The following is a 13,696-nucleotide window of genomic DNA, read 5'->3' as shown; positions in this document are numbered from 1 at the left end:
CAAGAACCATAAATATGAGAATTTCTCCCCGGACCACTGCCTTCAGTGCTTCCCAAAAAATGCCCGCCGACACCTCCCCATTCTGATTGAACTCCACATAATCCCGAATCGGCAACCACACCTTATCACAAAAACCTCCATCCACCAACAACCCCGAGTCAAACCTCCACCCCAGCTTCTGCTCTCGTCCCGTACTGAACCGAATATCCAGCCAGTGGGATACATGGTCCGAGATAACTATCCCCGCATACTCTGCCCCCTCCACCCCAACCAAAATCTCCCGACTCACTACAAAGTAATCAATCCTCGAATACACCTTATAGACGTGTGAAAAGGAATATTCCCTTCCCCTGAGTTCTGAAAGCGCCATGGATCCACCATACCCATCCTCTCCATAAACCTGCCCAGCTCCCTTGCCATTCGTACCCTACCCATCGACCTGGGGCTCGATCTATCCACCCTCGGCTCCACGACACAGTTAAAATCTCCTCCCATGATCAACTGGTGCGTGGCCAAATCCGGGATTGCTGCCAGCAACCCCCTCATAAAACCCACATCATCCCAATTTGGGGCATACACATTTACCAACACTACCGGTGCCCCTTCCAATACCCCACTCACAATCACATATCTCCCACCTGGATCCCCCACCTCCTTCGCACTCACAAATCCCATTTTTTTGCTCATTAAAATCGCCACACCCCTCGATTTCGAATCAAACCCCGAGTGAAAAACCTGCCCGACCCACCCCTTCCTGAACCTAACCTGGTCCTTCACACGGAGGTGTGTCTCCTGCAAAAAGACCACCCCCGCTTTCAAGCTCCTGAGGTGCGCGAACACCCGCGACCTTTAAACCGGCCCATTCAGTCCCCGGACGTTCCACGTTACCACCGTTACCGGAGGCTTGCGCCTCCAATCCCCTCTACCGTCCGCCATCTTCCCCACTTAACCCCTGCCCCTTTAATTCCACTCTGTACTTAGCCCATCCCAGATGGCCTCTTTCTTCACCCTTGACCATGTCATCTCTCACCCCCTGCCGCGTCGCAAACCTCCCCCTCCCCCCCCCCGCTTTTCCCTTTCCTCCCCCCCACTTCCCCTTTCCCCCCTCCCCTCGGCCAACCCCCTTGGCCTTCTCCCCACCACCTCACTTCCGTTCACCAGCATAACCTGCTAGCGCGGCTGCCCCTGCCCAAAGGCACATCCTAATGACCTCCACCTCCCTCCCCACTCCTCATCTCAAAGAAGAAGGCCCCCTGCTGGCCTTACCCTCTCCCACCCAAACATGGACTTCTCCTGAACTCCAGGCAGCCTTCTGCAAAAGCAAACAAACAGATGTGAAACACACACAGTCCCATAAAACAGGAGGGGGGATGGGAACATCCATCCCCACATAAACTTTTCACCCCTACAACTCCTTACAATCTCAACATTGAACAAACCCCCCCCCCCCCCCCCCCGCCCCCAAAAAAGGCGAAAACCCCCAATCCCTACACCCACTTCAAACATGCTCCCGACCATTACATAATGCCAGCACCCTGGTTCCCAAGCATTGTCCACTCAGTTGTCCTCCAGTTTATGCTCCTTAATGAAGTCTTCGGCCGCTTCTGGGGTCTCGTAATAATACTCCTGGCCTCCGAATGTCACCCATAATTTCGCCGGGTAGAGCACCCCAAACCTGATCTGCCGCCGGTACAGCACCGCCTTGGCCTTGTTGAAACCTGCCCGCCGTTTTGCCAACTCGGCTCCGATGCCCTGATAAATCCGGACGTTATTTCCCTCCCAGTCGCAGCTTCGCTTCTCCCTGGCCCACCGTACAATTTTCTCCTTCTCCACAAATTTACGGAGCCTCACGATCACCAGCTCTAGGCTTCTGCCTCAGAGACCTCTGTGCTCGGTCCACTTCAGGTGCCTTATCCAGCAACCCTTCTGCCACCAGTCCCGCCAGCATCCTCGGGACGTACCTCGTGGCACTCACACCTTCCACTCCTTCAGGCAGGCCTACTATTCACAGGTTCTGTCTTCTCGAGGGATTCTCCTGCTCCTCAACCTTTGCCCTCAACGTCTTACAAAGGTCTCCTAGGGGCCCCACCTCCGCCTCCAGAGCCACCACACGATCGCTGTGGTCCGAGATCACTCCTTCAATCTCCCGAATCTGTGACCCCTGCACCTCCAAACACCCCTCCATCCGCTCCAAAGTACTCTTCAGGGGTGCCACACCTTCTGCAATGGCCTTTGCATGATCCTCACGCATTTCTTTCCTCTGCTTATGGAATTCCTCCTTGATAAAAGTCATCAGTTCCTGTATCTGGGGCCTTGCAGCTTGCCCACCCCCCCCCTCCCACCTGCATCCTGGGAGAGGCTGTTGCTGCAGCACAAGACTGTTTCAACTTTCCAGCCAAATTTCTCACTGTTTTCTGCCGGGTCTGGCGATTCAGGAGACATACCATTCCAGGGGTAAACTACTCCTCTAACATTCACCTTCGCCTTTTCATCAAAATTCCACCCGGATCTGTGTGAATAGAGCCCTTTTCTGTGACTTTGAGCAGCAACAGCCCCGTATGTGACCACTCACTCCATGGTCACACCCGGAAGTCTGGAGACAGTGAAAGTTAACCTTGAGAGAAAGAGCTGCTGAAAACCTCCAAATAGACGCTGCCTGCAGTACCTGGAAGGGTTGGCCCGACCCGAATCTGACAGAAGAGCAGACCACATTACTTACTGGAATTGAATGACAAATGCAGACTCATGTGATATATGTGGAGGTATCTGGTTACAAAGTGTACTGTAACTCAGGCAGTCTTGGTTCTCCTGTTACACAGTGGAATCTTAATTATTCACAAGCCACCTAACCCACTGACCCATCAGCCACCGTCTCAATTATTGGCGAGGGAGTTGGGGTTCAGTTATGCATCAACTGAAGGCCAATCAGCTCAGCCCCGGGACTTCAGCTGCTTCACCAGTGACCTCCCTTCTGTCATGGAGGTCGGAAGTGGGTGTGTTCGCTGGTGGTTGAATGAAAATGAAAATGGCTTATTGTCACAAGTAGGCTTCAAATGAAGTTACTGTGAAAAGCCCCGAGTCGCCACATTCCGGCGCCTGTTCCGGGAGGCTGGTGCGGGAATTGAACCGTGCTGCTGGCCTGCCTTGGTCTGCTTTAAAAACCAGCTATTTAGCCCAGTGTGCTAAACCAGCCCCAGTGAAGATTGCGCAATGTTCAGCACCATTTGCAACTCCTCAGATAAGGAAGCTGTCGTTGTCAAAATGTAATGAAACCCGGACAACATTCAGTCTTGAAATGACAAGTGGCAAATACCATTCATGCCACACAAGTGCCAGGCAATGATCATCTCTGACAGGAGGGAATGTAACCACCTCCCCATGATATTCAAAGACATTCCCATCATCAAGTCCCCCACTATCAAAATGAAAAACAAAAGTCTCGCATCGTCCCAGAGGACCACAGGCTGCTTTCCCCCTTTGAGGGGGAGAGACGACCGGTGGTGATTTAACCCGAGGGTCACCACACCTCAGGCGAGGGGCAAGATTGGGAAGGCGGGACCTTCATGAATAACCTCAGCCGGTGCAGGAATTGAACCCACGTTGCTGGCCTCGCTCTGCATCACGAACCAGCTGCTAGCCAAGTGAGCTAACCGACCCTCCGACTACCAACACACTGGGGACTACCGTTAGCCAGAAACATATTTGGACCAGCCAGATAAATAATGTGGCTCCAGCAGCAGTTAATCAGAGGTCAGTAATGTACTTTCGGAATGTCCAAGGCCTCTCCAGCATCTACAAGTTACAAATGTGACGACATATTCTTCACTTGCCTGGGTGAGTGCAGCTCTAACAACACCAAAACGCCTGCACCAGCGAGGACAAAGCATCCCATTTGATTGGCATTCCATCCACCAGCTTAAAAATCTCTCCCTCCACCACAGAGGCAGCCGCATGTACCATCTACAAGATGCACTGCGGCAATTCACCAAGGCTCCTTCGACAGCACCTTCTGAACCTGAAACAGTTACCAGCTAACAGGACAAGGGCAGCAGGTATCACCATCTGCAAGTTCCCCTCCAAGTCGCACACCATCCTGACTTGGAACTATATTGTTGTTCATTCATCTTTGCTGGGTCAAAGTCCTGAAACTCTCTCTATAACAGCACTGTGGGGGTGCAATGGTTCAACAAGCTATATCAACAACACTTTCTCAAATAGAGATAGATAATAAATGCCGGCTTTGTAGAAACACCTCAGATGATTTACAGTGCACTGGATATCTTGATATCTGCCCCTCACCTTCCCCACCTGCGCCTCACTTGCCCCTCACCTTCCCCACCTCACTTGCCCCTCGCCTTCGCCACCTCACCCTTCCCCACCTCATCAGTCCCACACCTTCCTCACCTCACCTGCCCCTCACCTTCCCCCACCTCACCTATCCCACACCTTCCTCACCTCACCTGCCCCACACCTTCCTCACCTCACCGGTCCCTCGCCTTCCCCACCTCATCAGTCCCACACCTGCCCCACACCTTCCTCATCTCACCCATCCCACACCTTCCTCACCTCACCTCCCTTTCCCCATCTCACCTGTCCCTTGCCTTCCTCACATCACCTTTTCCTCACCTCACCCAATCCTTACCTTCCCCACATCACCTGCCCCTCACCCTCCCCACCTCATCTGCCCCTCACCTTCTTCACCTCACCTGTCCCACACCTTCCCCATCTTCCTCACTTCACCTGTCCCACAACTTCCTCACCTCCCTTTCCCCATCTCACCTGCCTCTCACTTTCCCTGCCTCACCTGTTCCAGAGTAAGCAATATGGAGGGTTTGGATGGGAATGGGCCAGTGAAACCTAATATCTTTGGGGGCACAGAACAGATAAGAACGTTGAGCTCTATTTAATCCCACGCTATTCTCTTTTCCCGTGACATCTATGAATTAGGAAATTAGATGACACTTGCTCCCAATCGTTAGCTAGTGATGCTTTGTTAGAAAAAATAAGAGGGAAGCACGGTGGCGCAGTGGTTAGCACTGCTGCCTCATGGCGCCGAGGTCCCAGGTTCGATCCCAGCTCTGGGTCACTGTCCGTGTGGAGTTTGTACATTCTCCCCATGTTTGCGTAGGTTTCGCCCCCACAACCCAAAGATGTGCAGGGTAGGTGGATTGGCCACGCTAAATTGCCCCTTAATTGGAAAAAATGAATTGGGTACTCTAAATTTATATAAAAAAAGAAAAACTAAGTGTGAGAACGAGTGGAAGAGAGAGTGAACACTTTTGATCAAGATGGGATAGGGTTAGGCAGTGATGCTCCCCATGATCGAAGTGTAAATGAACACAAATGCACACACAGTAGACCATTATACCAATGTAATCCCCAACACACCCAAAGTGCAACACCACACCAAGAGTTGAGTTTGTAATAGCCTTTATAGTAGTCCAAATGGTCATGGGTGTTAATAGATGTTCAGCACCCAAGTCACATGGCATCTAGGTTCTGTGTAATCCTGGAGTGAGCATCAACTGAATAGATGGACAACATTGAATTATCATAGACTGAATCATAAGTGCTTTTTGCATTCAACGATTTTAATTAAACTATTTGGAGTAGAAAGTATACAATACTTTTTTCAATTGTTCATTCCTGGGATATGTCAAGACGGGCAATTATTGTCCATCTGATTGTCTTGAGAAAGTGGTAGTGGGTCGCCTTCAACAGTTTCTGTTTGATAAAATTGAATGGTTGTTAGGTTGCTGGGGGGCGGTAGAAAAGTGGCATTAAGGTCGCAATGAGATCAGCCATGATCTTATGAAATGGTGGAGCAGGCTCGAGGGGCCGAACGGCCTACTCCTGCTCCTATTCCTGATGATCCTACCACAGGATGCTGGAGTTTATAATGGAATAAACGTTGGTGAGTAGCGCCCAAAGACATGGAGAGTTTTGGTACATTTTTCCAGATTTTAATGTTGCTCCTTTCCTCGCGAGCTCCTTCGTCTTATCCATTGTGGAAGCTACTTACTTCTGGGGAGCGTGAAGCAGGCTCGAGGTGTTGGGTCCCAGCATTTGGCAACAGTCAGCGTGATGGGCCTTTAAGGAAACAACCACAGCAGGTCTTAGGACTTCCACAAACCAAGTTCATAAAACCCTCCTCAAGACTCCAGAAACAAAAGGGTTAAGCAAAACGTCAGGATTTCAGCATCTGTTCCTCTTTGAACCGCCTCCCTGAAAACTGACAGGCACCGGGAGACTGGGCTGGGTTAGGAACAAAAAGATCTGGGAAAAATAGCCGAGTTTCATCCGCTGTCTGCCACGTTTGCACACAGCACACTGAACACATTTCGCTGTTTTAAATTGCAGGGAACATTTTAAAAGAACATTGATCGATTTCCTGTGGGTCTGCACATGGGAATTTAGGCCCAAAGGGTCTCTCTCTCTCAGGCTGCCTGTTTATTTCCCGACAGCTGCATCAGGACCCAAAGAAATGAAAAAAAAACCCACCAGAATTTATATATCACCTTTCACAACCCCTGGACATCCCAAGCCACTTCACAGTCAAGTAAATATTTCTGGAGCGTAGTTACTGTTGCTATGCCAAATTTTTTTTTAAAATTAAGGGACAATTTAGCGTGGGCAATCCACGTGCCCTGCACATCTTTGGGTTGTGGGAGTCAGACCTACGCAGACACGGGAGAGAATGTGCAAACTCCATACGGACAGTGAACCAGAGCCGGGATCGAACCTGGGACTTTGGCGCCATGGGGCAGCAATGGGGCAGCACTGGGCCACCGTACTGCCCTGCTATGCTGAAAACTAGGCAACCAAATTGTACACATCCAGCACCCAGGAACAGAATCATTATAACGATCAAGTTCATTTGGTTTTAGTGACGCTGGTTGAGGGATGAATGTTAACCATGACAATAAAGAGAAAACCTTCCTGTTCTTCTTCAACATAGCAGCTGTGGAGGGGGTTGCTGACACCCACCCGATAGGATAGACGCGGCCGTGGGTTAACTTTACCGTGCAGCCCTCCGTCAATATTGCGCTGGAATTTAAGCTCAAATTATGTGCTCAAGTCTCTTGGGTGGGGCTTGAATCGCCGACCTTCTGACGCCAAGGTGACAGTGATAGTCACTGAGTTAAGGCTCGCACTCTCGATCAGCTCCGTGACTGTGAGGAATTTGCTCTCTTACCCAGGCTTGTGGACGATTTCTCTCAGAACACGCACTGCGTCGTCATTGCTCATGTTCTCAAAGTTTATGTCGTTAACCTGAGAGGAAGGAAAGGCTGCGGTTATTCATCACGAGAACTGAGAGCGACTCCCTCACGGAGGGCATCACAGCCAAAATTAACCCAGTTTGCACGGGTGGACTTTTCGGCAGGAATCACTCAACGCTGCGGCGCCGACTTGTTCAGGCAAGATCAGGCATGTTGAGGCCTTCGACTGCCAACTGCATCCATGTCTCACCTCAACCATGTTCACACAGACTGGGGACATAAGGACATCAGAAGTGAAGCAGGAGGAAGACTATCCATCCCCTTGGGCCTGCTCTGCCATTTCATAGATTATCATAGAATTTACAGTGCAGAAGGAGGCCATTCGGCCCATCGAGTCTGCACCGGCTCTTGGAAAGAGCACCCTACCCAAGGTCAACACCTACACGCTATCCCCATAACCCAGTAACCCCACCCAACACCAAGGGCAATTTTGGACACTAAGGCAATTTAGCATGGCCAATCCACCTCACCTGCACATCTTTGGACTGTGGGAGGAAACCGGAGCACCCGGAGGAAACCCACGCACACACGGGGAGGATGTGCAGACTCCGCACAGACAGTGACCCAAGCCAGAATTGAACCTGGGACGCTGGAGCCGTGAAGCAATTGTGCTCACCACAATGCTACCGTGCTGCCCTCATGACCTTAATAAGGTCATGGTTAATATTCTACCTCAAATCTACTTTCTCACCCTGTCCCAAAATCCCATCGTTCTCTACAGAGCCCGAAATCTATTGGTCTCAGTCTTGAACATACTCAATGATTCATTGCCCTGTGCGTGAAGAAATTATCCATCATTTCAACCTTAAATGATTGATCCCTTATCTGAGGCTATGACTCATCAGTCTAGATTCTTTAGCCAAGGCAAACAGCCTCTCAAGCCCTCTTATAATTTCATATGTTTCAATGAGATTACCTTATTCTCCTAAACTCGTGAGAACGTAGGTCCATTCAACTTCTCCTCAGAGGACAACCCTCTCATCCCACGACTCAATCTTTAAAAAATTTAAAAATGCATTTAAAGTGCCCAATTCTTTTTTTTCCGTAATTAAGGGGCAATTTAGCGTGGCCAATCCACCGACCCTGCACATCTTTGGGTTGTGGGGTGAGGCCCACGCAGAGACGGGGAGAATGTGCAAACTCCACACGGACAGTGACTCGGGGCCGGAATTGAACCCGGGTCCTCGGCGCCGTGAGGCAGCAGTGCTAACACTGCGCCACCTGGCTGCCCTCCCAGGATACCCTTCCTCTAAGGCACACAAGGGACAAGAAGGGATTGATTCCCAGTATCCTAGTGCAGCAGGATCGTGGCTGTGATCATAAAAGGATCGGACCTGGAGCCTTCTTCCTTGTACATTTCAACATCACACCAGGAGCCAGATTTATCCACTCAGACACTCAGTCATCAACCAGCTCTTCCTGGGAGTTGTCAACCCTCCTTGAAATTTTCAGAGGCAACATCGCCTAAGATGGAAGTGCTACAGATGACTGATCAGAAGTGCCAGTGGGATACTATGACAGCGAGATGGCCGAGGTTGGTAGAGCAGGTATAAACGCCTCACCTGATTGGCGGTAGAATCGATATCAACGGACAAGAGAACGACAACAAGGCCAGCCAAACGATACCTGGTGAAGTACATTTCAGGAGCATAATAAAATTCCTACAGTGCAGAAGGAGGCCATTCGGCCCATTGAGTCTGCACCAACCCTCCGACAGGGCACTCCCCGCCCAAGCTCCATGACCCCACCTAACCTTCAAGATCCTCATGGCGAGAACGAAAGAGATTGTGATGGTCCAGGGCCAGTGGCCTAGAGTCTTGTTGTCCATTGCCCCGCAAAGGACTCGAGGGACAAAGTCGAAGGAAGTAAAAGACTGAGCTCCAGCACACTGCTGGCTCCAAAAACCTGGGAGGAAAATCATGAGGGAATGCTTGAAAAATCTGTAGTCTTGATCATTTTTATTCAACATGTTTCTTTGTTAACCAGTTTTAAAAATACAAACAAAGGGGGGGGGGGGGGGGGGGGGAATCACAAGGGGCGCGATTCTCCGAAATGGAGACAAAGTGTTCGCACCGTCGTGAACGTTGTCGCGTTTCACGATGGCGCGAAACAGGCGAGGGGACAACCGATTCTGGCCCCCATAGGGGGCCAGCACGGCGCTGGAGCGGTTCACGCCATTCCAGCCTTACATACTGGCGCGGACTGGGGGCGGCGCCAACCCGCGCATGCGCAGTGGCGAAGCGCCAACCAACGCATGCGCGGTAGACTCACGGAACGCTCCGGCCCCGACGCAACACGGCGTGGGGGTTCTGGGGCCGTAAGCGGAACAAAGTAGGCCCGGGGGGGGGGGGGGGCGGGCGGGGAGAGAGGCCGGCCCGCCGATCGGTGTGCCCCGATCGCGGGCCAGACCCCATCGGAGGGTCCCCCGGTGAAGGAGCGCTTGTCCCCACCCCACAGGCCACCCCGCGACCCTTCGCGCAGAGTTCCCGCCGGCAGCGACCAGGGGTGAACGATGCCGGCGGGACTCTGCCGTTTCCACGCAGCCGCTCGGCCCATCCGGGCCGGAGAATCGGCGGCCCTGCCGCGGACAGAGGCCCGCAACGCGCCAACAGAAATGGCGCCGATTCTCCGCACCTCGGAGAATAGCGTGCCAGCGTCGGGGCTCGGTTGCGGTTGAAGAAAAAAAGACTATGTGGTGTTTTTAATGTTCTCAGCACATCCCAAAGCATTTAACCAGCAATTAAGTACTTTTGAAGTCTAGCCCCTGTTGTAATGTGGAAAACCCCAGTGAGTTCCCATGGACAACAATCTGTTGATTATCCAATAGTGATATTGGCTGAGTTGCATTGAGTTCACAGCACAGGAAGAAACAACTTAGTGCAGCTGGTCAGTGCTGGTGTTTCTGTTCTGCACGAATCTCCTCCTGGCCGACTGCATCTCGCTCTGTCAGCACAGCGTGAGATAAGAAATAGGAGCAGGAGTAGGGCGTTGAACCATCGAACCTACTCCACCATCCAAGATCATGGCTGGCCTGATTGTGGCCTCTTGCCTGTCCACTCCCGCCTGTCTGCCCCCACCTCCCCACCCACCCACAATGACCCTCGCCTCCCTTGTAGATTGAAAATCTGCCCAAATTAGCCATGAATATATTTAGCGACCCGGACTCTGCTGCCCTCTGGGAAAGGGAATTGCAAAGACTGACTAACCTCCTCGTGCTGGTCTGAAATAGAAGATCCCATATTTTAAAATTGTGCCCCTACTGAGAGGAAACACCCCCTCAGCTTCCAAACTGTCTACCCCCTCTACTTCTGCTTCAGTTGTGTCCATACCACAGACTAATATCCGTACTCCACCAACTTTCATCTGGGCCATGATAGCTAAGCCAGGTGTGACCGACTGAGTGGGTCACTCTGATAATGAAAACTTTTAAATGAAAATAATCTAAAGACGGGTCTTGAAGATTTCGAGTGACGGGGCTGTGGCTGTTTCTATAGCGGCTTGGTCCATTGTGGGATTGACCTTGGGAAGAAAGATTGTGGATCTGTTGGGGAGAGCTTGCAGAGAGTCGCCTCGCTCCGGCGCCATCTTCTGGACATCTTTCAGGACCAAACTGGACCAAACTTTCAGGATGGACTGTCTGGGAAACAAATTGTCTCTGTAGTTTGTGTGGATGGTTACCTTGTGCTTTGTCATTGCTTGAGGCTACCAGCTAATTGTTTCCAGCAATTCCCACCTGATCATTCTATTTTTTTACTAGAACACGGTGAGCCTATTTATCTCCTTTGCGATGAATGTAAGAAACTAATATTGTTAAAATCTGTCTAAGGTGCATATAGACTGTATGACTGCTAGAGCAGTGATTAAGGTGTCATAAATGTGCGGCAATCATTGATTTACAGGTGACGTTTACTGCAAATTGATCTTGAGAACCATTTACTTGTTTACAGATAGCTAGCTAATGGAATATTATTTTGATTTGAAGGACCACTGGGGTGTAGATAATTTATGAGGGGTATTGTGATTGATCCAGGCTAAATAAGTCAAGGGACATCTTGTAAGAAGACAAAAAAATGCCTTACGCTTTGGGTACAGATGATGTAGTTAATGGGAGGAGCTAGTTTGCCTGAAGAGTCAGTAGGTCTTAGGATCGTCATCTGAACAGAGGTGTTTCAGTTTGGTCCTGAAAGGCTCTCTCCCCAAAGATTCAGCACAGAGAAAAGCAAGTACATCCTTGGTTGTTAAATTTATTCATGAGTGGTATTTAATATGTGTTGGTTTGCTTAAAAATGAAAAAAAAAAATGAAATGAAAATCGCTTATTGTCACAAGTAGGCTTCAAATGAAGTTACTGTGAAAAGCCCCTAGTCGCCACATTCCGGCGCCTGTTCGGGAATATAGGGAATACGGGAATATTAATTGGAATATAGTGGCAGATTTAGAAAGTAAATTAAAGTTTCTTGTTTTACTTAAGAACTGTTGTAACTGTTAACTGCAAAGCTATTCCTTTGTTGCTAATGTGGTTAATTCTGTGATTAAATTAATGTTTATTTTAACATGAAAGATCATGGGATACCTCTGGGTCAATGTTATTATTCACGTGGCGCAGTAACATTTCCTCCCAGTTCTACAAATTGAAAATAGTTGGGTTCTCGTTTGGTATGCCAACGCCCTCCTATGTTGTAGTGATTCCCATTCCAAATCCTAGATCAAGGATGTGACACTGGTGTAATTCCCACACTGATTCATGCAGCAGGCCTTGGATCAATTCAATCTTATTTAAATCTTTTGCAATATAAGGTTACCACACACAACCTGTTTACTTTAGGATTGGAGGAGCAATTGTTTGGTAAGCCAGAACTATGATATTTTTGTTGCGGTCCCAACGATTCCTCCTCAGAAATCCCAGAACCCCCTTCACTTTGGAATCCCAATGGCAGATTATTCTTCAGGTCAACTCCCAGGATCGGTTGTGTATCTATCTGTTGGAGACTTTATTTACAGAGCTTGGAGCTATCTGATAATGGATCCTTTTTGTTGATAATGCACATGACATCGCATTTTTGGCAATTAATTCCATCTCCCATCGGTTTTGCAATTCCAGAAGTTGACCGTTGCAGCGGACTGATACGATGTTGGGCTTTCCTTGGTGTTAATAGTCCTGTTTTTTAAAAACTTGTTGGCAAGGTCATTTATGTACATCAGGACGAGTAAAGGTCTCCACATAGGACCCTGGAGCAGTCCAAAGAGGATAACTCTCGAAGAGAGTCCCATCACACACCACTCAGAAATCTTTTATGTTTCCAAAAAGATCACCTCTCTAAACCCCAGTGAGTATAGGTCCAACCTGCTCAGTCTTTCCTCATAAGCCAACACCCTCCTCCCAAGAATCAGCTGAGTGCACCTTCTGTGAACTGCTTCCAAAGCAAGTATATCCTTCCTCATGTAAGATGGCCAAAACTGCACACCATACTCCAGTAGCAAGATTTGCCTACTTTTATAGGCCACCCCTATTCTACAATTGTACAGGGGATTGGTGAGACTACACATCATTAAGTATGGTTTCAGTCTCCTTATTTAAAGAGGGATTTGAGGCAGTTCGGAGATTGTTCGCTAAATTCATTCCTAGGATGAAGGGATTGTTTTTATAGGGACAGGTTCAACAGGGTGGGTCTTTATTTAATTGGTGATCAGAGAGATAATCTTACTGAAACATCTAAGATTCTGAGGGGTATTGACAGGGTAAATACTGAGAGGATGTTTCCCTCATGGAGGAACCTAGAATTGGGGAGGAAGAAGGGGGATGAGGGGGAAAGAGTTCCAAAAAGTACAAAATAAGGAATTTAAGATGAGGAGGAATTTTCTTCCCTTGTGAATTCTCTTCCCCAGAGATCAATGAAGGCTGGGCCATTGAGTATATTGAAGGTTGAGTTCATACATTTTTGAACGACAAGGGACTTGAGGGCTTTGGGGGGAAGGGGGGGTGGACACAGGTAATTCGAGTTAAGGCTACAATCGGACCAGCCATGATTTTATTGAATGGTGGAGCAGATGCGAGGTTCCGTTCCTATTTCTTATGCAACACTATCTTTCTCCAGTTTTGGGTCCATGTTTCATCCTCCCCCCCCCCGCCCCCCGCCCCCCAATGAATTTAGTGAGTGTGGCCCAGGGACTCACCTGCAGCAGCATGTCCCCGGGCTCGATTCTGCCGTCCGCCGCCACAGCTCCTCCCTTCATGATGGACCCGATGTAAATCCCTCCATCGCCTCTCTCGTTACTCTGGCCCACAATGCTAATTCCCAGGAAATTGTATTTCTCTGAAGGGAAAAATGTGAATGTCTAAGTACACAGTGCGTACAACAGAGACTGACCATTCAGGGCATGCTCGTGCTTATGTCACCCCTCTGCCCCACTCCACCC

The 13,696-nt window shown here is 49.5% G+C and overlaps 1 protein-coding gene across 3 annotated transcripts in view; it reads right to left on the bottom strand.

Moving 5' to 3' along the window:
- dvl3b (dishevelled segment polarity protein 3b) overlaps positions 1 to 13,696 on the bottom strand; it is a 155,191-nt gene that overhangs the window by 16,183 nt on the left and 125,312 nt on the right. For all 3 annotated transcript variants that reach the window (XM_072473736.1, XM_072473735.1, XM_072473737.1), the window contains 3 exons: positions 13,454 to 13,593; positions 7,196 to 7,272; positions 6,023 to 6,090 (listed from right to left, as the gene is read on the bottom strand). In XM_072473736.1, the coding sequence (XP_072329837.1) occupies positions 6,023 to 6,090; positions 7,196 to 7,272; positions 13,454 to 13,593 (285 nt within the window). The remainder of the gene's footprint in view (positions 1 to 6,022; positions 6,091 to 7,195; positions 7,273 to 13,453; positions 13,594 to 13,696) is intronic.

Source organism: Scyliorhinus torazame, chromosome 14 (assembly GCF_047496885.1).
Source record: "Scyliorhinus torazame isolate Kashiwa2021f chromosome 14, sScyTor2.1, whole genome shotgun sequence".
NCBI lineage: Eukaryota > Metazoa > Chordata > Chondrichthyes > Carcharhiniformes > Scyliorhinidae > Scyliorhinus > Scyliorhinus torazame.
The sequence above is the reverse complement of the archived record's forward strand: the minus strand, read 5'-3'. Positions and strand labels throughout refer to the sequence as shown.